The sequence below is a fragment of the Canis lupus genome, chromosome 1 (genome assembly GCF_003254725.2).
Source record: "Canis lupus dingo isolate Sandy chromosome 1, ASM325472v2, whole genome shotgun sequence".
In the NCBI taxonomy this organism is placed as follows: Eukaryota; Metazoa; Chordata; class Mammalia; order Carnivora; family Canidae; genus Canis; species Canis lupus.
In genome coordinates, this window is record NC_064243.1 from 109,257,466 (window position 1) to 109,280,651 (window position 23,186).

General features: G+C 48.9%; 1 protein-coding gene and 1 non-coding gene across 3 annotated transcripts in view; both read left to right on the forward strand.

Annotated features, from left to right (window-relative positions):
* The window catches only part of PRKD2 (protein kinase D2), a 35,173-nt gene that overhangs the window by 2,535 nt on the left and 9,452 nt on the right, over positions 1-23,186 (forward strand). Inside the window, exons 2-14 of one of the 2 annotated variants that reach the window (XM_025424554.3) lie at positions 696-834; positions 6,133-6,264; positions 9,232-9,386; positions 9,489-9,711; positions 11,088-11,165; positions 11,247-11,400; positions 14,680-14,797; positions 15,495-15,572; positions 17,248-17,506; positions 19,070-19,122; positions 19,252-19,324; positions 19,831-19,937; positions 20,764-20,925. In XM_025424554.3, the coding sequence (XP_025280339.1) occupies positions 696-834; positions 6,133-6,264; positions 9,232-9,386; positions 9,489-9,711; positions 11,088-11,165; positions 11,247-11,400; positions 14,680-14,797; positions 15,495-15,572; positions 17,248-17,506; positions 19,070-19,122; positions 19,252-19,324; positions 19,831-19,937; positions 20,764-20,925 (1,731 nt within the window). Of the gene's footprint in view, positions 1-695; positions 835-6,132; positions 6,265-9,231; positions 9,387-9,488; positions 9,712-11,087; positions 11,166-11,246; positions 11,401-14,679; positions 14,798-15,494; positions 15,573-17,247; positions 17,507-19,069; positions 19,123-19,251; positions 19,325-19,830; positions 19,938-20,763; positions 20,926-23,186 lie in introns of those variants that run through there. The other variant, XM_049109198.1, reaches the window with a different exon arrangement.
* Positions 3,526-3,632, forward strand: LOC112645784 (U6 spliceosomal RNA). Its single transcript, XR_007403540.1, has one exon. It is a non-coding gene; the product is annotated as a U6 spliceosomal RNA (small nuclear RNA).

Here is a 23,186-nt window from a genome sequence, read left to right on the forward strand (position 1 = left end):
TCACCCCAGTTTGGTTTTCTATCCTTTCTGTCCAGGTGTGGCTGGGCCCCATTTCTTCCTTCCAGCTGCTCCACCTGGGCAGTTTCACTTTCTGTTCTACCAGGTTTCATTTCCGCCCCCCCCAACCCCTGCTAGGGACACCTGGGTCTTTTGGACATTGGGTGGGGGGCACCCTCCCTACCTCCAGCTCCCTTGAGCCTAGCTTTCCTGTCACCCCTCCTCTTCCACCCCCTCCCTGAGTCCTAAGTCCCCTTCTTCCAGCTGGCCCCACCCCAGTGCTGGGCCTGGAGCCAGGTAACAGGGACAATAGATCCAGGAAGGAAGCTGGGGTGGGGTGGGGGCATAAAGGAGGGGGTGTTCACTTAGCACCCCTCCTTCCCCCCACCCCCTGCAAATTCTAATAAGTGCTCTTGCTCCCAGAGCCACACTCCCTCCCACCTCAGCTTCCCAGTCCAGCCACCAAACTCCGCAGGCGCCCTCTCCCCGCACACCTGGGGCCCTGGCACCCTGCCCGCGGGAGCTGTGAGCTGCGCTGCGCTTGGGAGGCAGCAGGCAGGAAGCGCAGGGCTGCAGGGTCTCTGTTTCCGGGGGAAACTGCGGGCCCTGCCCTTGGAGTGTTCTAGACGGCTGCTGAAGGCAAGCGCCGAGCCTTTGAGCCTTTCCGTCACCACCTCCGTCTCTCTCCCGCCCCTCAGTTCCCGGAGTGTGGCTTCTACGGTCTTTACGACAAGATCCTTCTCTTCAAACATGACCCCACGTCGGCCAACCTCTTGCAGCTGGTGCGCTCGGTTGGAGACATCCAGGAGGGCGACCTGGTGGAGGTGGTGCTATCTGGTGAGCGTCGGAGGCCGGCCGGGGGGCCTGGGGGCGCAGCCTCTAGCGGGGGCAGGACATCTGGCGGAGGGAGAGGAGAGGTGGGCCCAGAAACACGTTTTTAAAGTCAGGGCCAGTGGTTCAAAGCCCTGGTTGCAAGTTAGTCCCCTATGTGCTACCGCCCCGGAATGGGTGAATATATAGCTTGTGCACACAGTGGAATTTGCTCAGCACAGAATGTAGGCGATGTCCAGCACCATGGGTGAATCTCACAAACTTAATGCCAAAAGGCAGATGCTACGTCAGACTCCGTATTGTAAAATTCCATTTATGAAGCACAGAGATGGATACAGTTAGGAGTGAGGGTGGCCAATGCCCTTTGAGAAGGTGCCCTGTTCTCCACCTCCGCAAGGGGCATCGCTACCATCACCTGCGGGGCAGGAGGGAGATCTCTGGGGATTGATTTAAACTTCCATTTATTTATCAGGATGTTGGTGACACAGTGTGTGCAGTTTGACAGTTCGGTGAGCCATGCACTTGAGATGTGTCTTTTTCTAGATGTTTGTTCTACTTTGATAGAGTTGTTGTTTGTTTTTTAAGATTTTATTTATTTGAGAGAGACAGACAGACAGACAGTAGAGCAGCAGGGAGAGGGTGAAACAGGCTCCCTAAGGAGCAGGCAGCCCAATGAGGGGCTCGATCTCAGGACCCTGAAATCATGACCTGAGCTGAAGGCAGATGCTTAACCCACTGAGCTACCTGGGCACCCGAATACAGAATGTTAAATATTCTGATGCCCATGCCTCCATCCCACTGAAATGCTAGATGAAATCAGACTCAGACGCCTTGGTGGCTCAGCAGTTGAGCATCTGCCTTCCACTGCAGTGCCTGGTGATCAAGTCCAGCATTGGGCTCCCCGCAGGGAGCCTGCTTCTCCCTCTATGTCTCTGCCTTTCCCTCTGTGTGTCTCTCATGAATAAATAAATAAAGTATATTTTTTTAAAGAAATCACACTCTGAAGGGTTAGATGAAGTCTGTACCTCACTATTTTCAGCCAGAACCTAGTCACCCACTGGCTGTTTGCATCTGAGAGATGAGCAAACTCAGCACCTCAAAGGAGTGGACAGCTCAAGGTTCTTCTAGGAGCACGGGGGTAGGGGGGTACCTGCCTTATTCTTGTCTGCATTTCCACCCCCAGCCCTTGCATAGTGCAATGCTCAGTAGAATGGGTTGAATGAATGGATGGCAATTAGCAGAAGTTTGGATGTATGGCCCTGGTGATCTTTTTCAGGTTTTAAATACCCTCGTGGGGATCCCTGGGTGGCGCAGCGGTTTGGCGCCTGCCTTTGGCCCAGGGCGCGATCCTGGAGACCCGGGATTGAATCCCACATTGGGCTCCTGGTGCATGGAGCCTGCTTCTCCCTCTGCCTATGTCTCTGCCTCTCTCTCTCTCTCCGTGACTATCATAAATAAATAAAAAAATAAAAAAAAAATACCCTCGTGGAGGCTGCCAACTCTTGGATTTGTATTCATCCAGGTCTCCCTCTGCTAAATCCAAATCTTGGTCATATAGCTTGTCTCCCTGACTTTTACTTGGCAGCTCTAGGCATCTCAGATATGGCCTGTCCAAGAAAGAAATCTTGATTTTTGTCATCCTTTCTTCCAGCAGTGTTCTGCATCTTGGTGAAGGTCATCACCATTCACTCAGGTGCTCATGCCCCAAATCTTGGGGGCATCCATGACTCCTTCTTTCCTCTCACCCATTGCTTGATCTGTCATCAAAACAAGTGGTCGTACCTTTAGCATACATCCTGAATCTATTTCTTACTACCTCCTCTGGTCCCCCTGCTTAGAGTGTTACAGCAGCTCGTAAATCAGATCATGACACTTCACTGCTCAGAATTCTCCCATGGCTCCCCACTACCCTTGGAACAAAATGAAACTCCTCAATATGGCCTTAAGGCTGTCCATGATCTGGCCCCTGCCAGTTCCCAGAATTCACCTGCTACACTGTCCCGCTTACATTTTTTTGTTCTTGCCATGCTTGCCTGTTCTCTGTCCCTTGAACAAACCAAGCCTTCCTCTCATCTCCAAGTCTTTGCACTGGCTCTCAGTGCCTCCTTCCCCACCTCTTTTTCTCATAGCTAGCTTCTTCATGTTATTTGGAGTTGAACTTGAATGCTATTTCTTCCAGTGTCTGAAATTTCCTTATTTGTATGTTTGCATTCCCTGTCTGTCTCTCCCAAACATGTCAGCTCCCTGAGAGTGGGGTATAAATCTGTCTTGTTCATAACTTTACCCAGAGTGTATAAACAGTGCTTGGCACATAGAAGAGAGTCCCCTTTCTGTTACACAATAACAAGGAAAAAAGCTCAATATTAGACTGAAATTCAGGGGTGAGGTTCGGGGTAGAAAAGAGAATTAGTCCAAAAATGAAATTTTAAAAGCTAACAGGATCACCTGGGTGGCCAGTCGGTTAAGCGTCTGCCTTCAGTTCAGGTCATGATCCTAGGGTCCTGGGATCAAGCTCCACATGGAGCTCCCTGCTGCTTCACCCTCTCCCTCTGCCCCTACCTTCACCCCCTGCTGGTGCTCTGTCTCTCTGAAATAAATAAATAAAATCTTTAGAAAAATTTTAAAAACTAACATTTATTGAGTACTTTCTATGTTCTCTGTTTAAATAGCTCAGGTTAAATTTTTTTTTTTAAATTTGTGCTTGGTTTGGCAGCACATATACTAAAATTGGAACGATACAGAGAAGATTAGCATGGCCCCTGCACAAGGATGACACGCAAAAATGTTTTAACATAAAAACAAAAAAATACAGGGCACCTTGCTGACTCTGAGTGTGCAACTCTGGATCTCACAGTTGTGGGTCGAGCCCCACATTGGGTGTAAGGATGACTTAAAAATAAAAACTTAAAAAAAAAAGAGCACTGTGAGTTTTCCATATGTTGATTCATTTAGCCTTTAAAAAAAGAATCTATAAAGAATACTATTGTGATAGTGGGCATGTTCTTTCCTAGATACCTGCATGCCTCATACCCTTACCTCCTTCAGGCTTTTGCCCTAATGACACCTGAAGGAGGCCCTCTTCAACCACCTATTTAAAATTGGACATCCTGTACTTTCTCTCTCTCCCTTAATTTTTCTCCTAAGCACTTATTGACTTCTAGCTTGTTGTACATAAATTTTTTGTAGTTGTTATTTATTTCTGGAATATAAATATATATATATTGCATATACTTATATATATAATATACAAATATACATATAAATTACATTATATATTTTAATAAATTATGTATAAGCATACATAATACATATATGATATATATTTATATACATTTTACATTATGTGTAATCTAAGTATATAAATATACATAATGTGCAAATTATATTTATATATATATTTATATATATTTATATATATATTTTTATATATATATTTATATATATATATAAATAATTTTACCCTGGGGAAAAGTGCCAAGTTATACGTATAGAGATAAAGAACATCAAATGAGAGCATGCAAGTGTCTGTTTCGGCTGACTTGTGTCTTCCAGGGTATCCAGTTTATATTGGTTTTCAATAAATATTTGTCCCATTACTGAGACGAATTGCTTGAGAGGCTTTTTTTTTAAATAATTACTTGAGTATAGTGGACACTTACTGTATATTTTATTACTTAAACATTTCCAAGAGGCAGTAAGTACAGTACTAAAATCGTGAACTTTGGACCTACACTGGCTGGGGTTTTTCTTTTTTTTAAGATTTTATTTGTTTATTCATGAGAGACAGAGAGAGAGAGAGGCAGAGACACAGGCAGAGGGAGAAGCAGGCTCCATGCAGGGAGCCTGGTTTGAGACTCGATCTTGGAATTCCAGGATCACGCCCTGAGCCGAAGGCACATGTTCAACCACTGAGCCACCCAGGCATCCCAGATTTTTAAAATATATTTATTTGACAGAGAGAGAGAGAGGAGGTGAGCGAGAGAGCACAATCAGGGGGAGGGGCAGAGGGAAAGCGAGAAGCAGAGTCTGGGCTGAGCAGGGAGCCCCATGTGGGACTCTATCCCAGGACTCTGGGGATCATGTCCTGAGGCGAAGGCAGATGCTTAACCAATTGAGCCAGCCAGGTGGCCCCTTTTAAAAAAAAACCAAAAACAACATTTTATTTATTTGAGAGAGAGAGAGTACATGAGCAGGTGAGAGGAGCAGAGAGGGAGAAGCAGACTGAGCAGAGAGTCCGATGCAGGGACTTGATCCCAGGACCCTGGGATCATGACCTGAGCTGAAGGCAGAAACTTAATCGACTGAGCCATCCAGGCACCCCTGGGTGATTGTTAAATAAGAATATTTATTTTCGGGCAGCCCTGGTGGCTCAGCAGTTTAGCGCCGCCTTCAGTCCAGGGCCTGATCTTGGAGACCCGAGATTGAGTCCCTGCATGGAGCCTGCTTCTCCCTCTGCCTGTGTCTCTGCCTCTCTCTCTCTGTGTGTCTCGAATAAATGAATAAAATATTTTAAAAAAAAGAATATTTATTTTCTTTGTTTTGGTTGTCTGCCTCCCTTACTAGAGGCCAGGCAGGGAATTTGTCTTTTGGTTCTGTGTGGTGTCCCTAGCATCTAGAACAATGCTCAGTAAATGTTTATTGGATTTCCATTTTGAAGATGAGACAACTGAGATACATAGGTATTTGGTCTTTTCTCTAGATGCTCAAGCTCCATCCTAGACCAAGTAATCAGCAACTTTGAGGGTAGGACCCAGGCATGCGTATTTTTAAATTTTATTTTTAAGTGTTTAATTGTGGGGCACCTGGGTGGCTCAGTCAGTTAAGTGTCTGCCTTCAGCTCAGGTCAGGATCCAGGCATCCTGCTCAGGGGGGAGCCTGCTTCTGCCTCTCCCTCTGCCTGCAGCTCCCCCTGCTTATGCTCTCTCTCTCTCTGCCAAATAAATAAAATCTTTAAAAAAGTAAAGTAAAATACTTAATTGTGAAATATACATAAAATTTACCATCTTAACCATTTTTAAGTCTCTTGTTAGGTAGTGTTAATTACATTCACACTGTCATGCAACTATCTCCAGGAGTGCTTTTATCTTGCAGAACCGAAAATCCGTACCCACTAAATAACTCCCCAGTCCCTGGCTTAGGTGTCTTGCCCAGTGGTGACGCTGGGATTGGAACCCTCTAGAGTATAGCATGCGAGCAAATGAAGGAAGGCAAGATGAAACCTTGCCGCCTGGAAGCTGGTGAGAGCCCCGGGGACATACCCCGCTGCCCCGGCTCACCCATCCACCCCCTCCCTGCTGCCTGCAGCTTCGGCCACCTTCGAGGACTTCCAGATCCGCCCGCACGCCCTCACGGTGCACTCCTACCGAGCGCCTGCCTTCTGCGATCACTGCGGGGAGATGCTCTTCGGCCTGGTGCGCCAGGGCCTCAAGTGTGATGGTGAGGGTAGAGGGACTGGAGGCGGGGCCCAGGGGCAGGGGGCGGGGCCCAGGGTGCGGCGGGGGTGGAGCTCCTATATAGGAGGCGGGGCTTCGAGGGAGAGGTAAGGCCCAGAGGCGCCGCTTGGGGGAGGTGTTGGGGGCGGGGCTTGGGACGGGGCGGGGCTCCGCTCTGGAGGTGGAGCCTGAGGTGGAGCTCCGAGGGAAGGGTTAGGAGGGAAGGGTAAGGCACCGAGTTTGGAGAAGGGGAATGTGCCCAGGGAAGAAGGTGGAGCCTATGTAACAGGGAACAACCAGAGAAACAGTCAATAGGAGGTGTATATTAAAGGGTATTTGAAACGAATTGGCTTACAGGATGATGGGGGCTGGCTAAACTACTCTGAAATCCGGTCAAAAAGGGCAGCCGGTCAGAAAGGGCAGCCTGGATTACCCGGCAGAAGCAGAAGCTGCTATCTCCAGGCAGAATTTCTTCATTTGGGAAATCTCAACTCTGCTTTTTAAACCTGTCAACTGAAACGGGCCCACCCAGGTTAACTAGGATACTCTCCCTCACTTCAAGTCATCTGATGGTGCACTTAAATCCCACCTACGAAATATCTTTACAGCAACCCTTGCATTCGTGTCTGAATTACTGGGGCTGCCAGCCTAGCCAGGTTGACACATAAAGCTGACCATCAGAGTCCGCTCCCTATTGACCAGGCACCTTAGTGTGCCAGGGCTGCCATAACCAAATACCGCAGGCCAAGTGGCTTAAACACCACATATTTATAACTCACAGTTCCGGAGGCCGGAAGTTTAAGATCTAGGTTCAGACAGGGAACCTTGGTTCCTGGTGGGAACCAAGCCATCTGGCTTGCAGATGGCTGCCATCTCTCTGGGTAGCTCACATGGTGTGTGGAGACACAACAGTTTCTCAAGTGTCTCCCTTTTACAAAGACCCCAGTAGCATGGGATCAGTACCCCACCTTTATGGCCTCATTTAACCTTAATTACCTCCTTAAAAGATCATTTTCAAATACATTCACATTGCAGGTTAGGGCATCAACATATGGATTTGAGGGGATGACCACATGTTCTGTCTACAAGCACTCATACACCTGTCCTTAAACCATACTTTAAAAATAAAAATAAAGGGGTGAACACATAACCAAAATGTCTCAAGTTTCCACAGGTCCACTCTTCCCATCTTTGACACTTCTGAGCAAGAACATTGAGATCTCACCTTGCCTGCAGATGAAAGCCACAAAGCTGCCTTGACTATACACACAGCAGTTGAAGACCATCCATTCCATGAGGACTATCTGCACCTGCATTGACTGTTCAGTGTTCTCTTATGTTCCATCATCTGAGGATCTCCAGCTTCGTGGTGGTCACGCTTATATGGAAATCTTGAGTCTTCAGTGCCCTGTGTTGCAGATGAGCATTGACTGGGATTGTTATCAGGCAGCCCTAAATATACCTATGGCATTTAAGGGCTCTAGGGATGACAGCCACATCAGACCTGTAGAAAACCGATTCAGTGCATTCAGAGCTGCTGTCAGTACTGCCATCATGCACAAACCATATCCAACTCTTAATGTCTTGGCATATGTAACCATCACTGTGCAATGTCATTAATTTTTTTTTAAAGAGGGAGGATGCACATATGCACATGATAAAGGGGGAAGAGGGATAAGCAGAGGGAGAGGGAGAGAAATAATTTTAAGCAGGCTCCATGCTTAGCAAGGAGCCCAACACAGGACCCAATCTCAAGACCCTGAGATGAGCTGAGCCAAAACCAAGATCCAGACACCCAACTGATTGAACCACCCAGGTGCCCCTCATGTCATCCATTCCAATGGACATCCTTAGCACAGACTTCATTGGCTCAACATCATAGATGATGGTCTTCGTTTGTGTGGTTCCAAAGGAATCACAAATGACTGTTCCTAATGCCGTTAACACCTTCTGATGGGAGTCTGACTCTACCTTGATACTCACACAGGGAGTCAGGGATGAGATTTTGAAGTGCTATGAAGCACAGGAGTGAGTAAAAACCAACACTGGGAAGTATTTCCTGTAGGCAAAGGTCATTTGTCAACCTGAAGCTCTTCCCGAAGCACCACCTTCAGGAAAGCCTATGATAGCCGGGCTACCAGAAGACAGGCTTCATAAGGTGGCCCCAAAGAAGCTTCCAAAGGTGGGAGGAGCATTCTTCACTGCAGAACAGGGAGCCATCCTGGAATGATTTGGAATCACTGGAGATGTGCTGGAGCAAGTGCTCAGGAAGCCCACCAAGAAAATAAGCTGAGCCTGATTCTTTCATGGACAAGGATTTAAAAAAAGAAAAAGAAAAAAAAAGATAAATTAGGAAAGAAATGACCATAAAGTCATACTTATTTCTGATATAATAGAATCGTCCCGAGTACAATTGAAAATGTGCTAACCCTTTCCCCAGAAGACAATGTGTGTTCACACTTTTCCTTCAATACCCTGTAATTTAAATGTTATATGGTGCTCCCTTCGGCGGCACGTAAACTAAAATTGGACCAATACCATATTAAAAAAATAATAAGTATTGTGTTAGATGATGAGGGGAGAGAAGGAAGAAGATAAAAATATTTGGTGCACATATATCAGAATAAGGAAGAAGTAGTCATTGCTAGTACGCTCCTCCTTTGTGCAACTGGTACGGTGGTTGTGGCTTCCTTCTGCCACTACCCAGTCCACATTCCTGGGGCCCTTAGCAAGCACCTCACCTGCTCATGGTTCTTTGCCTGGTGACTGGCCCAGAACCTTCTAGGCCAGTAGCACTTCTACCTGATTTGGGTTTTTATAGTTTTTCATTGACTTTAATGGCACTACTAGGGGGCCCTCCTGAGACAGCTGCGGTATTCCTAATCTACTGAGAAGGCAAAGAGGGTGGGGCGGAGCTTTAGAGCTCAGGACTGGCGAGAATAAGTCTCTGATCATCTGGCGCCCCCCGCAGGCTGCGGACTGAACTACCACAAGCGCTGTGCCTTCAGCATCCCCAACAACTGCAGTGGCGCCCGCAAGAGGCGCCTATCGTCCACATCTTTGGCCAGTGGCCATTCTGTGCGTCTCAGCACCTCTGAGTCCCTGCCCTGCATGGCTGATGAGCTGGTGAGGGGCTGGGAAGTGGGCAGGCCGGGGTTGGGGGCGGGCAACAGGGCCCAGGCACGGGGTCACCCACTAATGTGTCCCCTCCCATCTTGCTGACCCCAGAGCCGTAGTACCATGGAGCTCCTGCCTCGTCGCCCCCCATCCTCCTCCTCTTCATCGTCTGCTTCCTCCTACACGGGCCGCCCCATCGAGTTGGACAAGATGCTGCTCTCCAAGGTGAAAGTTCCGCACACATTCCTCATCCACAGCTACACACGGCCCACCGTCTGCCAGGCTTGCAAGAAACTCCTCAAGGGCCTCTTTCGCCAGGGCCTGCAGTGCAAAGGTCAGCGGGGCCCCCATGGGGTGATGGAGGGGGTCAGAAGGTCCTGACACACACACACACACACACACACACACACACACACACACACACACTTAGAAGTTTGGGACCTCTCTCACCTGGGCTGCTGGCAGGATGTAAGACTCCCAGTACTGTGGGATCACCTGTCTGGTTCAGTTGGTGGGGCCTGTGACTCTTGATCTCAGGGTTGTGAGTTCCAGCCTCATGTTGGGTGTGGAGATAACTTAAAAATAAAATCTTAAAAAAAAAAAAAAAAATCCCAGGATTCTGATCCTTAGGAGCACAGGGCCTCAGAAGAGTGCCCTGAATCCTGGTGTTTTAGAAACTTTGGAATTCTGGAATCCTAGAACCTCAGTCAGTTGAAACTTAGAATTCTAGAACCTTAGGAATTTAGATCTATAAGCCACTTATTGTGGCATTCTAAAACTGCGGAACTTGAGAATTCTAGAACTACAGAACTGGAATCCTAGGCTTCAGGAATTCTGGATCCTAGGATTCAGCAAAAAGAACCACAGAACTTCAGACTCATAGATCCTAGAACTACCAAATTATAGATTCTTGAAATATTGGAACTTTAGAACCATGGGATTTGAGAATAATAAAAGCCTAGAAGCATTAAATGAGATCCTAGAGTCCCATAAATCTAGGACACAGAACTCTGGATTATCAAATTTCTAGAAAACCAGACATCTAGATATATAAAAACTTAAAATTCTAGAATCTCACCCAATTCTAGAATTCGTCAAAACTGTCAAATTCTAGAATCTTAGATGTGCAGAGCTAAAGAACAATAGGAGCATGAAATTATAGAATCTCGGGTGTATGGAATCCTAGAACCTTGGAATCATCAGATTCTGGAGGCTTCACAGTCCAGAAGTTGTAGTACTCTAGAGTCACTGATTTCTAGTCCAGAAATTGTAGAACTATAGAGTCACTGATTTCTAGAGTTTAGATATTGAAAACCCTAAAACCTTGGACATCAAGGAGCCTTATCAGTCTAAAATCATAGATACGTCAAGTTCTAGAAACTTGGACATTGAAATCTGGAGTCTTAGAAATGCAGAATAAAAAAAAATTAAAATCATATGAGGATGTGCTATTGGCCTCTAGTGGGTAGAGGTCAGGGATGCTGCTAAACACCTATGATGCACAGAACAGCCCCTGCAACAAAGAATTACCCAGTCCCAGATATTCTAGACTCAAAGAGGGACAACCAGAGAAGGTTCAGCTAGGTTTCCTGCCCCAAACAGCAAAAGCAGAATCTTTTGGGCCTGGGGTTTAGGAGTCAAGGTTCAACCCTTACAGGTGACCTGTCTCTCCCCTCCCACCTGTCCGCTTGTTCCCTGTCCTCATACCAGACTGCAAGTTTAACTGTCACAAGCGCTGTGCCACCCGTGTCCCTAACGACTGCTTAGGGGAAGCACTCATCAACGGAGGTGAGAGGCTGTGGGCTGAGTGGGAAGGGGGGCGTGGGGTGGGACTGGGCAGAGGCCCTTCTAACACCTTTGTCCCCCTAGATGTGCCGATGGAGGAGGCCACCGATTTCAGCGAGGCTGACAAGAGCTCCCTCATGGATGAATCTGACGACTCCGGGGTCATCCCAGGCTCCCACTCGGAAAATGCCCTCCACGCCAGTGAGGAGGAGGAAGGCGAGGGAGGCAAGGCCGAGAGGTACCCAGGGCATCCTTCAGGGAAGACCCTTCCTATCTCTACAGTGGGTTGACAGCACCCCCCCTCTAAAACTCCCAGACACCCACACTTTGTTTTTTAATTTTCCCTTTTTCCTGAAAAATGCACATGGCTAGAAAGTTTTCATAGAAGCAGATGTTAATTTATATTGTAATTCTTAAAAAAAATAAAATAAATATATATAGTAATTCTTTGGGGGGAACTGTTAATACAATCATTCAAGAGGTAGATAGTTACAACTCTTTCTGCCCAAGGGTCCTGTTACCATGCATTTTGTTATTGTTGTTGTTGTTAAGGTTTCATTTATTTGTTCTTGAGAGACACACAGAGAGAGGCAGAGACATAGGCAGAGGGAGAAGCAGGCTCCCTGCAGGGAGTTTGATGCAGAACTCGATCCCAGGACCCCGGGATCACAATGTGACCCAGAGGCAGACACTCAACTGCTGAGCCACCCAGGTGCCCCTGTCCTCGTGCTTTAATCAAACCACTTTTTTGCACCAACCCCCCCTCTCCACACACACACAAAGTTAGTAGCTAGTCAAACCCTCCTACTTCCCTGTCTCCTAGCTGCTTAGCTCCTCAATCTGAAGATGCCACTGGGATGAGCTGCTGGCAGGCCCTTCCAGAAAGTCTGTGTTGCAAAGTGACAGTGCAGAGAGTAAGAACAGGACTGCTATATCGCCTCAGGCAGGAGATTAATCTCTCTGGGCCCTCAGTTTTCTTCATCAGTAAAATGGGGATTCAGGAAGATCTACCTTTAAGGATTGTTGTAAGGGCAAAGTGAATGAATAGAAATGAAATACCTAAAATAGTGCCTGGCACACAGTAAGCATTCCATAGTGTTAGCTCTTCTCGCAGTATACTTAAATCTGAGAAAGGAAGGGAAACTACCCACTTTCTTATAACCATTTTGGCCTCAGATTGACTTGTATGGCCTAAGCAAGTCCCTTCCCTTAGATGCCTTAGTCTTCTCATCTGTTAAATGAGGGGAAGGGGAAAACCATCCCCAAGGACCCGACAGGCAGTGGCTTTCTTCTGGCATGGAAGTTCTGAAAAATAACTGGCTTAATTATATGTGTTTACATTATAAATGGGATTCATATTTATTCAGTTCTTCTAGCCCATACGCTCAAGTGCTTGGGGGCAAGGAGCTGGTGGGTAGATGTCAGGTCAGGTCCATTCTCCAGGTGCCTAGGACAGAGCCTGGTTTCAGGCATGGGTGTGGAATGCCTGTGTGTCCAGGAGGCAGGAAGGCAGCAGGGTTTTGGGAGCACGGGGCGCTAAAGGTTAAGAGCATCAAGGCTAGCTCCCAGCTCTACCACTTAAACTGCTGGTCACGTCTCCCTGTGCCTCGGTTTCCTCCTGGGGCAGTAATGGCACCTGTCTCACAGGGCAATTTTCAAATTCCATTACATCATGTGGATCAAGTGCTTGCTGGGTTGTAAACACTGAGGAGATGGAAAGAGAATCCTCCCTGGTACTCTGTTCTTGAATCCCCAAAGTGTGGAGGTTGGGAGGTGATCCATTCCGGGGTATGGGGAAAAAATGTTTGCATCTTCATTTCTCTTTACTTTTACTCTCATCTTTTAAATTTTTTTACTTTTTAAATATGTTTTAGAATAATATTAATACACAATTAGTACATTGTATTAATACAGTAATACATATGTAAATGAGGGTAACCTGTGCATTGAAACCATCATCAATGTATAAGTATTTTTTTAAGATTTATTTATTTATTCATGAGAGACACAGAGAGAGAGGTAGAGACACAAGCAGCAAGAGAAGCAGGATCCCTGCGGGGAGGCCAATGTGGGACTTGATTCCAGGACTCCGGGATCACGACCCAACCCAAAGGCAACCACTGAGCCACCCAGCACCCCTAATTATTTTTTCTTGAACTAAATCCTTCTCAGAAGGAACATAAGGATTGCTGTCCCCATTCCTCCGTTAGAAGATTGAGGCTCAGGGGCTTCAGCCAATAATTACTAAGAGAAAGGGAGCTAAAACTTCACCTCACAGGGTGAGGGAGGCATAAACGTGGGGAGAAGGGTGAGCCACTTCCACAGTGCATCAGTAGACACTTAATGACCACCTACTGGGTTCTAGGACCCCAACCACACAGCTGTTGGGAAACTCTCTGGCCTCATAAAGCAAACACTGTAGTTGGGGAGACAGGTAGTAAACAGATGCATCCATAGCATCAGGTATTGATAATTGCTATCAAAATAAATAGAAATAAAGCAATGAGAGCAGACAGAGAATGAAGATATGCTATTTTAGTTAGGGTCATTAAAGGGGGCCTCTCTGAGGAGGTGACATTTGAAGAGATCTGAAGGAGGAGAGGAAAGGAAACATGTGAAAGATAGTGAGTGGAAGAGCCTACCAAGCAAAAAGAACAGCAAGTGAAAAGGCCCTGTGGTAGGGCCAAGCTTGTTCCAGGAACAGCACAGAGCTTGGTGTGACTGGAGCAAGGAGGGCAAGGGGAAGGGGATGGGAGACCAGGCCAGAGGGGAGATGAATATGCAGGTCATGATGATGTCAGAGAGTTTCTTATTGGTGTTACCTGACCAAGCTGCCTGGAGGTTCAAATTCCCTTTCTGCCAGGTCTTTCCTGGAGTGTTTAGTAACGGAGTAAGAAGCTGTCAGAGTTGGATCTTGATGGACTTGGGTGGGGGTATTGGGAAAGGCAGCCTATTTCACCAATGAGGAAACCAAATCTCAGAGAGGCAAAGAGAAGTGCCAAGGCCACCTGAGTCCTGGTTTAGTGCAGGGATCAAGAGGTGGCTGGTTCTGGAGTTGAGCAAGTCTGTGACTCTCTCAGGCTTCATTTCCTCTCTGTAACAATAGCATGTGGCCAGATAAGGGCAATGAGGCAGAGAGGTTGAGTCACTTGCCCAGTATCACACAGCTGGCCGCACAATCACTGGGCTCAGTACAGATTAGCACTTATCAGAGGACCACTGGGTACCGAGCATTGTGGTAAACTCCTCAGAAAGATTTCACTCCTCACAGCTACCCCTTTGGGTGGAGAAACTGAGGTATATAGAGGTTAGGTGATTTGCCTGACTTCACAATCCAGTCTTGTAATGTGCCCCTCTCAAGAGTCCCCTTCCCCATTATGGGAAATGTGGAAACCACAGAAGTGTGGCCAAAAAAACCCCACTCCTCGCTGCCCAGAGATGTGCCCTGCGGCCCCAGGTGCTTATGCGTATTTTCCACTTGTAACCTCTATCCTCTTCCCCTCCCCCTCTCCCTCAGCTCCTTGGGGTACATCCCCCTAATGAGGGTGGTGCAGTCGGTGCGACACACGACACGGAAATCTAGCACCACCCTGCGCGAGGGTTGGGTGGTTCATTACAGCAACAAGGACACGCTGGTGAGTGGGCGGGGCGGGGCCAGAGTTAGGGGCGGGGCAAGGTCCGCCTGAGGAGGCTGGATGGGCGGGGCCGAGCTGGAGGCGGAGCTACAAATAGAGGGGTGGGCTCTTAAGGGGGCGGAACTAAGGACAGGGTCAGGGGAGGAGTGGGACCCGCAACTAGGAAGCTAGAGTTAGAGGCAGGGGCGAGAAGGACCTGAGGTTAGGTTATAGGGGATGGGATCAGCGGGTGCTGGGGCGGGCTAGAGGTATAACTGGAGGTAATTAAGTAGGGGTGTGATATAGGGTGGGGCCAGGCAAGTAGGGTCAAGTCGGGAGGGTGGGGTGGGGAGGGTTTATAGTGGCGGGGCCAGTTCTGGGCAGGCAGGAGATAGGGGTGGGGCAGGAGATAGGGGCGGAGGAGCCTGGTGGAGGCTGACCTAAAGTTGGAGAGAGGTCATGGGACGGGGCAAGGTGGGGTGGAGCCGGGGCTAAGGCGGGAGGGGCGTGATCAACTCGAGAAGGGGACGAGATGGAGGTGGGGCTGGAGTTAGGAAAGGGCGGGGCCCACTGCGGGGCGGAGCTAGGGTAGAGGGGTGGGAGATAAGAGACGAAAGGGTGGGGCCTTCTGGGGGCGGGGCTAGGTCTGGGGGCGGGGTTTGGCTCTGCGAAGCGCGCCAAGGGCAGACCATCTCACCTGGGGCACCTTTCCCTACAGAGGAAGCGGCACTATTGGCGCCTGGACTGCAAGTGCATCACGCTCTTCCAGAACAACACGACCAACAGATACTACAAGGTGGGCCTTCTGGCCCCTGGCTCCCCCAGACCGCCTCCTCCCACTCCTCTTCCAGTTGCTTGCCCTGCTTGCCTGTCACCAGCAAAAGGGCCCACATGGCCCCACCTGGCTCCGCCACTTCCCAGCTGGGGAACCCGGGCGGCTTACCTCACCTGCCCGCACCTCAAGTCTGGCACCTGTAAAAGGCCTCATAGACTAGTCGTCGCCGTGGGGCTGCTGCCCTCATTCCAAGTTAACCTCCGTGAAGCTAACGTGCGGAGCTCCCTGTCCCGTTTTCACTTTATAATGAAGTATTGGGTCATTTTTCAGTCTTCCCCACCACCTGCCCTGGTAGCCTGTGCGCCGGGCAGTTTCCTCCTGGGTCCTTGGTTCTGCACTGCCCCCACACTCTTGTCCCACATAGCAGCCAGAAGAGCCGATAAAACCGCCAGAACCCTCCCGTTGCTCTTAAAATAAAACTTGGATGCCTCGGGGTTACCTGCTCTGGAGCGGCTTCCCACGGGGATGGGGGTGGGGGGTGCCTTCTCATCTTTCCTGTATGCTCTGCCACACTGAGATGCCATCCCCACCACGTCTCTATCTCTTGTTTTTATTAGCTGTGTCTGTCCCTGTTTCATTTTTTTGTTTTTAAAATTCTTTTCTCCCCCTAATGCAACACTCCCCCACCCCCGCTTTCTCTTCCAAAACTTTTCAAAACATGCTCTTTCCCTCTGCACCTACCTACCCTGCACCTTCTTTTCTGTCCCCTCCCCTCCATCTGGCCCCCTCAGCCTCCTTCCTGATCTCCTATCTTAGTCCCATCCTTTCCCATCCACCCTCTGCATACAGCCAGAAACCTCCCCCTGCCTTGTTCTAAACCCTTCCATGGGATGCCTGGGTTGGCTCAGTGTTTTGGTGCCTGCCTTCAGCCCAGGGTGTGATCCTGGAGTCCTGGGATTGAGTCCCGCATCGGGCTCCCCGTAGGGAGCCTGCTTCTCCTTCTGCCTGTGTCTCTGCCTCTCTCTGTGTGTCTCTCATGAATAAATAAATAACATCTTTTTTTAAAAAACAAAAAACCCTTCCATGGCTCCCAGGGCCCTGAAGAAAAGCCCGTGGCCCCCTCTCATGACCTAACTTTATTTGTTCACCAAACCTGGCATACCTCCTGTGTGCTAGGCACCATCCATGTAATGGGAAGAGAACAGGTTGAACAGAAGCCTTTCCCACCTCAGGGCTTTGGCACATGCTGTTTCCACCATCCTCCACCAGCTGGCCTCTTTTTACCTTTCTTTTTTCTTTTTTTTTTTTTTTTTTTAAAGGGAACACTTTTTTTTTTTTTTAAGATTTTATTTATTTATTCATGATAGTCACAGAGAGAGAGAGAGAGAGGCAGAGACACAGGCAGAGGGAGAAGCGGGCTCCATGCAGGGAGCCCGATGTGGGATTCGATCCCGGGTCCCCAGGATCGCGCCCTGGGCCAAAGGCAGACGCCAAACCGCTGCGCCACCCAGGGATCCCTCTTTTTACCTTTCTGATCTCTTGCTTCACATACTTTCTTCCAGGAGGCCTTTTCTGACTACTCTATGCAAAGCAGGCCCTTTCCCACTGATACTGGATTCTATATGCACTTCTGAGTAAGTGGGAAGCCCCAGGGTCTGCCTGGCATCTTCATTGGTGCTGGTTCTTTTCCTGCCAGGAAATTCCACTGTCAGAAATCCTCACCGTGGAGCCCGCCCAGAACTTCAGCCTTGTGCCACCAGGCACCAACCCCCACTGCTTTGAGATTGTCACTGCTAATGTCACCTACTTTGTGGGCGAGACGCCTGGGGGGGCCCCAGGGGGGCCCAGTGGGCAGGGAGCTGAGGCTGCCCGGGGCTGGGAAACCGCCATCCGCCAGGCCCTGATGCCAGTCATCCTCCAGGACGCACCCAGCACACCAGGCCACACACCCCACAGTAAGTCCCCACCCTGGGCCCTGAGAGGATGGGTCTGGGAGGGCTTGTGGTGGTGGGGAGGGTCCCAGGGAAGGGAAGAGCCAGGGAGAAGGCAGGGAATAGCACAGTTTAGAATGTGGCTTCTGGACTCAGCTGGCCTGGGTTCAAATCTCTATTAAGTCCCAGACCTGCTGTGTAGCCTTGGGCCTGTCACTTCCCTTTTCTGAGTCTTGTCCCAGGTTTTGACAATTCCTCCAGATTGTGAGCTCAGTCTGTTTCATTCAGGTATTTACTGAGTGTCTTCTCTGTGCTCATCCTGTGTTAGAGAGTTCTGGAGACATAGCAATGACCAAGATAGCCTAGGAGCTGCCCTCACAGGGCTCACAGTCCAGTAAAGGAAACTGACCTGTCTCCAACAGTGATGACCCAGAGTTGGCAGGGCGGGACAGGGGAGCCAGAGGACTGTGGGAGCTCAGAAGGGATAACTGATCCAGCCTGGGTATCCAGAAGGGCTTCCAGGACATGGCAACATCTGTGCTGAGACCTTGAAGCTGAGGAGGGTGGAGAGAGGGGAAAGCAAATGGGAAATATTTCAAGCAGAGGCAGAAGATGATCAGAAAGTCCCAGGTTCCTGCCTTCTGGAGCTCGTAATCTAGTGTGAGTGACAGACACTTATCAGATCATCCTGTATGAACAAGTGTACCCCTACAGAACGTGTGCATGGGTAACATGACGTGGCCCCAGGAGTGACATTTGAGCTGAGACTGAGTGATGAGGATGATTTAACTAAGTCCAGAGTTAGGGAAGCACATTCATGGCAGAGGGAACAGCAAGTGCAAAGGCAGGAGATAGGAAGGGACTTGCTGTATCTGAGGCCCAGCAAGGAGGCCAGGGTGTCAGGAGGACCCAACATGTTGCTTGATGGGGGTTGAAGTCAAAGAGGTAAATGAGGGACCAATGCCTGTGAGGTCATTGAAGGGGCTTAGGCTTCCTCCTGAGGGTGCTGGGGAGCCACGGCAGGTTTGGAGCAGAGGAAGGACAGGCTCAGGTTTGTGCTTCCCCATGGATGGTGAATAAGAGCAGAACAGGGGAAGAGAGACCAGGGAGGAAGAGGAGGGGCCAGACCCAGAATGGCGAGGGGGCAGATGTTCAAATGGCAGAAGGATCAGAACTCTGGCTCTGGTTGGGTGGTAGGGTGGTAAGTTCAAGGGGGAGATGTTGGACTCAGTGTGGACTTTCCCATTGAGCTTCAGTGTCCTCCTCTATAAAATGGGATCAGCATGGCTTCCCTCGGCACTACTTGGGGTGCAATGGTCAGTGAAATCATTCATGATATCGTTTCTTGAGCCCCCTCAGCCTATCTCATTTACTTTTCCCCTGGCCCTATGAGGGAGCTCTTCTTATTACCCCTATTCTTTAGATGTGGAAACAGATTCATAATGGACAAGTCAGTGGCCCGGAGCTGCACTGGATCCCTTGGATTTGAACCTGGGTGGTGTGGCTTCAGAGGCTGCCTCTGAAGCTATGGGTGAAGATAATCCTGAGCCTGGGGTCCCCTCACCTCCACCTCTCCCCTCTCTCCAGGACAAGCTTCTCTGAGCATCTCCGTGTCCAACAGCCAGATCCAAGAGAATGTGGTGAGACCCTGCCCACAACCCATGGTCCCAAGGATGTCCTCTACCTCCCACACAGCCTCCCACCCTCCCTAGTCTCCTCAACGCCCCATCTCCATTTGCACCCTTGACCCTCCCCTCCCTGCCATGCAGGACATCGCCACTGTCTACCAGATCTTCCCGGATGAGGTGTTGGGCTCCGGACAGTTTGGAGTGGTCTATGGAGGTATGAATGCTTCTGAGCTAATCCAGAGGGGATCCTGGGGGTTTCTGGGCTCCAGATCTTCCAATCTGATTGGCTACATGCTCACTTCCTATTCTGGGTGACTTAGAAAGCTAGATCCTCCAGCCAGATGGTTGCAGGCGCTTCTTTTCTCTCTGGGAAAAGCCAATGGACTTTCACCCATTAATAGGAGAACGAATTCTGCACTCTGATTGGCCACAGAGCTAGTTCCTAGATTCCGATTGGTTATAAATCTAGTTTACCATGTTATAGATTTCCCTTCTCAGAGCTGTTTTCCACCTTCTTCATTCCACCTTTATTCCCAAGGCCCCACACTTGTTACATCTCTCCTGGAGACCCCTCAGAGCCACCTTAATGGCCTTCTGCCCATATTTGTTCAACTATGCCTGTGTCTCTGTGGTGGTGGTGGTGGTGGGAGGGATGTGCCTCTTGCCAGAACTGGAAGGTCTTGCTCCCTTCATCCCCTACCTCCCCTATCCTCTGCCCAGGAAAGCACCGGAAGACAGGCCGGGACGTGGCAGTAAAGGTCATTGACAAGCTACGTTTCCCCACCAAGCAGGAAAGCCAGCTCCGGAATGAAGTGGCCATTCTGCAGGTGAACATCAGGCTCTGGAGCCCAGCTCAGTTCCCACCTAGGAAGGATCTTCCCTTCCCACTTCCTCCTTTCAGGGGCCAACTGACCCAGGCTGAGGGTGGTCAGGGAAGGCTTCCTGGAGGAGGGAATATGCATGTTGGGACTGAGGGGTGGAAAGGTATTCTGAACAGAGGGACCAGCCTGTGCAAAGATCTAGAGGTGAGAGGGACATGAAGTCCTCTAGGAATTTGAAATTCAAAGATACCAGATGGTTTATGTGTGGGGAGGTGGTGGGAGGTGAGGACACCCCATTGATTTTCTCCTCAGGGTACTGGGGAGCCATGGAAAGATTTTGAGCAATGAAGGGACAGGGTTGAGTGTGTGTACTTTAGGAAGATCTCAGGCTGCCCTGGTAGGTGGGTGGAGAGTGGTGGGACTGGAGCCTGGACCCCAGGGAGGAGGCTGGGTGGGGACCTGGGTGGGAGAAATGGGGTTAGGCCAGGCACGGCTGGGGGGAGGGAAGAGGATTTAAAACAGAGATGCACAGAGGTCGTTCCCATTGTTCCATACTTCTGTTCTCTCCCTCCCCCCTTCCCTCCTACAATCCTGGGCCTTCAGCAGAGCTTCATACCATAAAGATCCTTCTAGATACAGTGGTGTGGGGATGTGATTCTGTCTGGCCTGTGGGAAGCCCCTCCCCCTTCCCCCAGTGCTACCCCCAGGGAAGGATCTGCCGACCCCCCGGGGCCATCCTTCTTATTTGTTGTCCATCTGGTCCCATGGCTTGCCTCGGGGGTCCCAAGTTCATGCGCAACCTGGACCCTGACTGCCACCCTACCCACCCCAGAGTCTGCGGCACCCAGGGATCGTGAACCTGGACTGCATGTTTGAGACACCGGAGAAGGTGTTTGTGGTGATGGAGAAGCTGCATGGGGACATGCTGGAGATGATCCTCTCCAGCGAGAAGGGCCGGCTGCCCGAACGCCTCACCAAGTTCCTCATCACCCAGGTACACCTGTCCCTGCCCCCCTCTGCCTGGCTCACCACCTGCCCTATGCCCAGGTCAGGCAGACACTGGTGGGAGTCCTAGTAGTGGACAATAAAAAATAGTAATAATAATAATAGAAAGAATAATAGAATGGTAATTTCAAAATAGTAGAGTAATAATAGAACAGACTGGAGAATAATAAGAGAATAATAACAATAGAACAATACAAATAATAGAGCAGTAGTGAAAAATCATAGTTATTAGTATAGAAAAATAAGAAATTATTATTTTATATTTTTATTACTTAAGATAATGAGATTCCCTAGGCCTGACTATATTCGTGTAGGAAAAGGGAAGGGGAGAGAGGCCTTTCTGTAGGGAGCTCATTCAGCCATGTATTAGATGGTTCACCAAGCTCTCCCTGTACCCGTGCTTTGTTCCTGGCCCCATGCCAGAGAGTGCAGGGGACACAGCTGTGACCAAGATAGCCCCAGCCCTGGACAGCAATCACCCAGAGTGGGCAGGGCAGGGATGGGGAATGCTAATGTGATAAGTAATTCAGCCACTCATTTTTACATACTGTGTGCCAGGCACCATTTTAACTCATTTTTTCTGCAAAGCAACCTATGTGGTAGTGGCCACGATTGCTCCCATTTTTTGAGAGGAAAGAAACCAAGGCTCAGAGACTTTAAGTAACTTGCCCAGAGTCACACAGCTAGTGGGATTTGAACCTAGGATCCATGCTTTTAACTAGTAATATCAAACTAATTGGTGTCATCCATATGTCGCCCTGCCTCTTACTTTCTTCACTTTAATAGTACTTCTGGAAGGCTATTCTATTTTGGTATGTAGTTAGTAGAGCTGCCTCTTTTTCCGAATTGTATCCCATGATGGATATCATCAAATCCTGTAATTGCTGAGTATGGAGGTTGTTTTCATTTCTCCACCATTACAAACAACATCCTGTGAATATCTGTCTACACATATTGCTGGGTTCTGGTGGGAGAATTTCTGTAGAACATGTTTCAGATTAATAGACTCCTGAGTCCAGAGGAATGTGCTTTAGAAATTTTTTAAACATGCTGCCAAGTTATTCTCTAAAATCCCTTTCAGTCTTTGCTCTCAACAACAGGTTGAGGCTATCTACTTCCTCACTCCTTACTAACTCTGGATAAAATAATCACCAGTCTTTTTTTTTTTTTTTTTTTTTTATTTTATTTTTTTTATTTTTATTTATGATAGTCATACAGAGAGAGAGAGAGAGAGAGAGAGAGAGAGGCAGAGACACAGGCAGAGGGAGAAGCAGGCTCCATGCACCGGGAGCCTGACGTGGGATTCGATCCTGGGTCTCCAGGATCGCGCCCTGGGCCAAAGGCAGGCGCCAAACCGCTGCGCCACCCAGGGATCCCCAATCACCAGTCTTATAGGTGGAAAAATAATACTTCATGTGGCTCTATTTGGCAGTTTAAAAATTATGGGTAAGGTTGAGCCATATTTTCCTATGTTTATTAGCTTGTGCTTTTTTATACCCTTTGCCCATTTTTCAATTGGATTATTATAATTGAATTTTGAGAGCTCTTTGTATATGAGGGACCCTGGATCCTTGTCAATTGTGTTCAATTTTTTTTTCTAAGATTTTATTTATTTATTCATGAGAGACAGAGAGAGAGAGAGAGAGGCAGAGACACAGGCAGAGGGAGAAGCAGGCTCCAGGCAGGGAACCCAACGTGGGACCTGATTCCCAAAGAGGGTCTCTAGGATCACGCCCTGGGCTGAAGGCAGCACTAAACCGCTGACCCATCCTGGCTGCCCAATTTTTTTCTATCCCAGTATTTCTTTTCTTTTTCATTTCATTCATGGCTTTTGTTTGCCATAAAGAGTTTAACTTTTTATGGCAAAAAAGTTTTTATGTTAAACATTGCCTTTTGTGGCTTCTGGGTTTTACAGCTTTCCTGGAAAGGCCTTCCCATCTGGCTGGCCCCTCACCTGATTTGGGACTTGTTCTTTTGGTTGCAAAGTCCCTTGTGCTATGCTTCCTTTATGCAGGCCCAGCACCCTCATTCTCCCCAGCTCTATGCCTTCATCAGGTTGGCTTGTGGGGTGGGGAGAGAAGCCCACTTAGGCAGGCTCATCCAGACTTCGGGTGGGGAGAGGGAACTGCCTGCCTTCAGCAACTGGTTAGTTTCTCTTTCTAGTCTTCCATCTCTCCCTCTCTTTTTGGCCTGTGCTCCTTTCTGTCTCCCTGCAGATTTCTGTCTTCCGCCTCTTCTCTGCCCTACCCC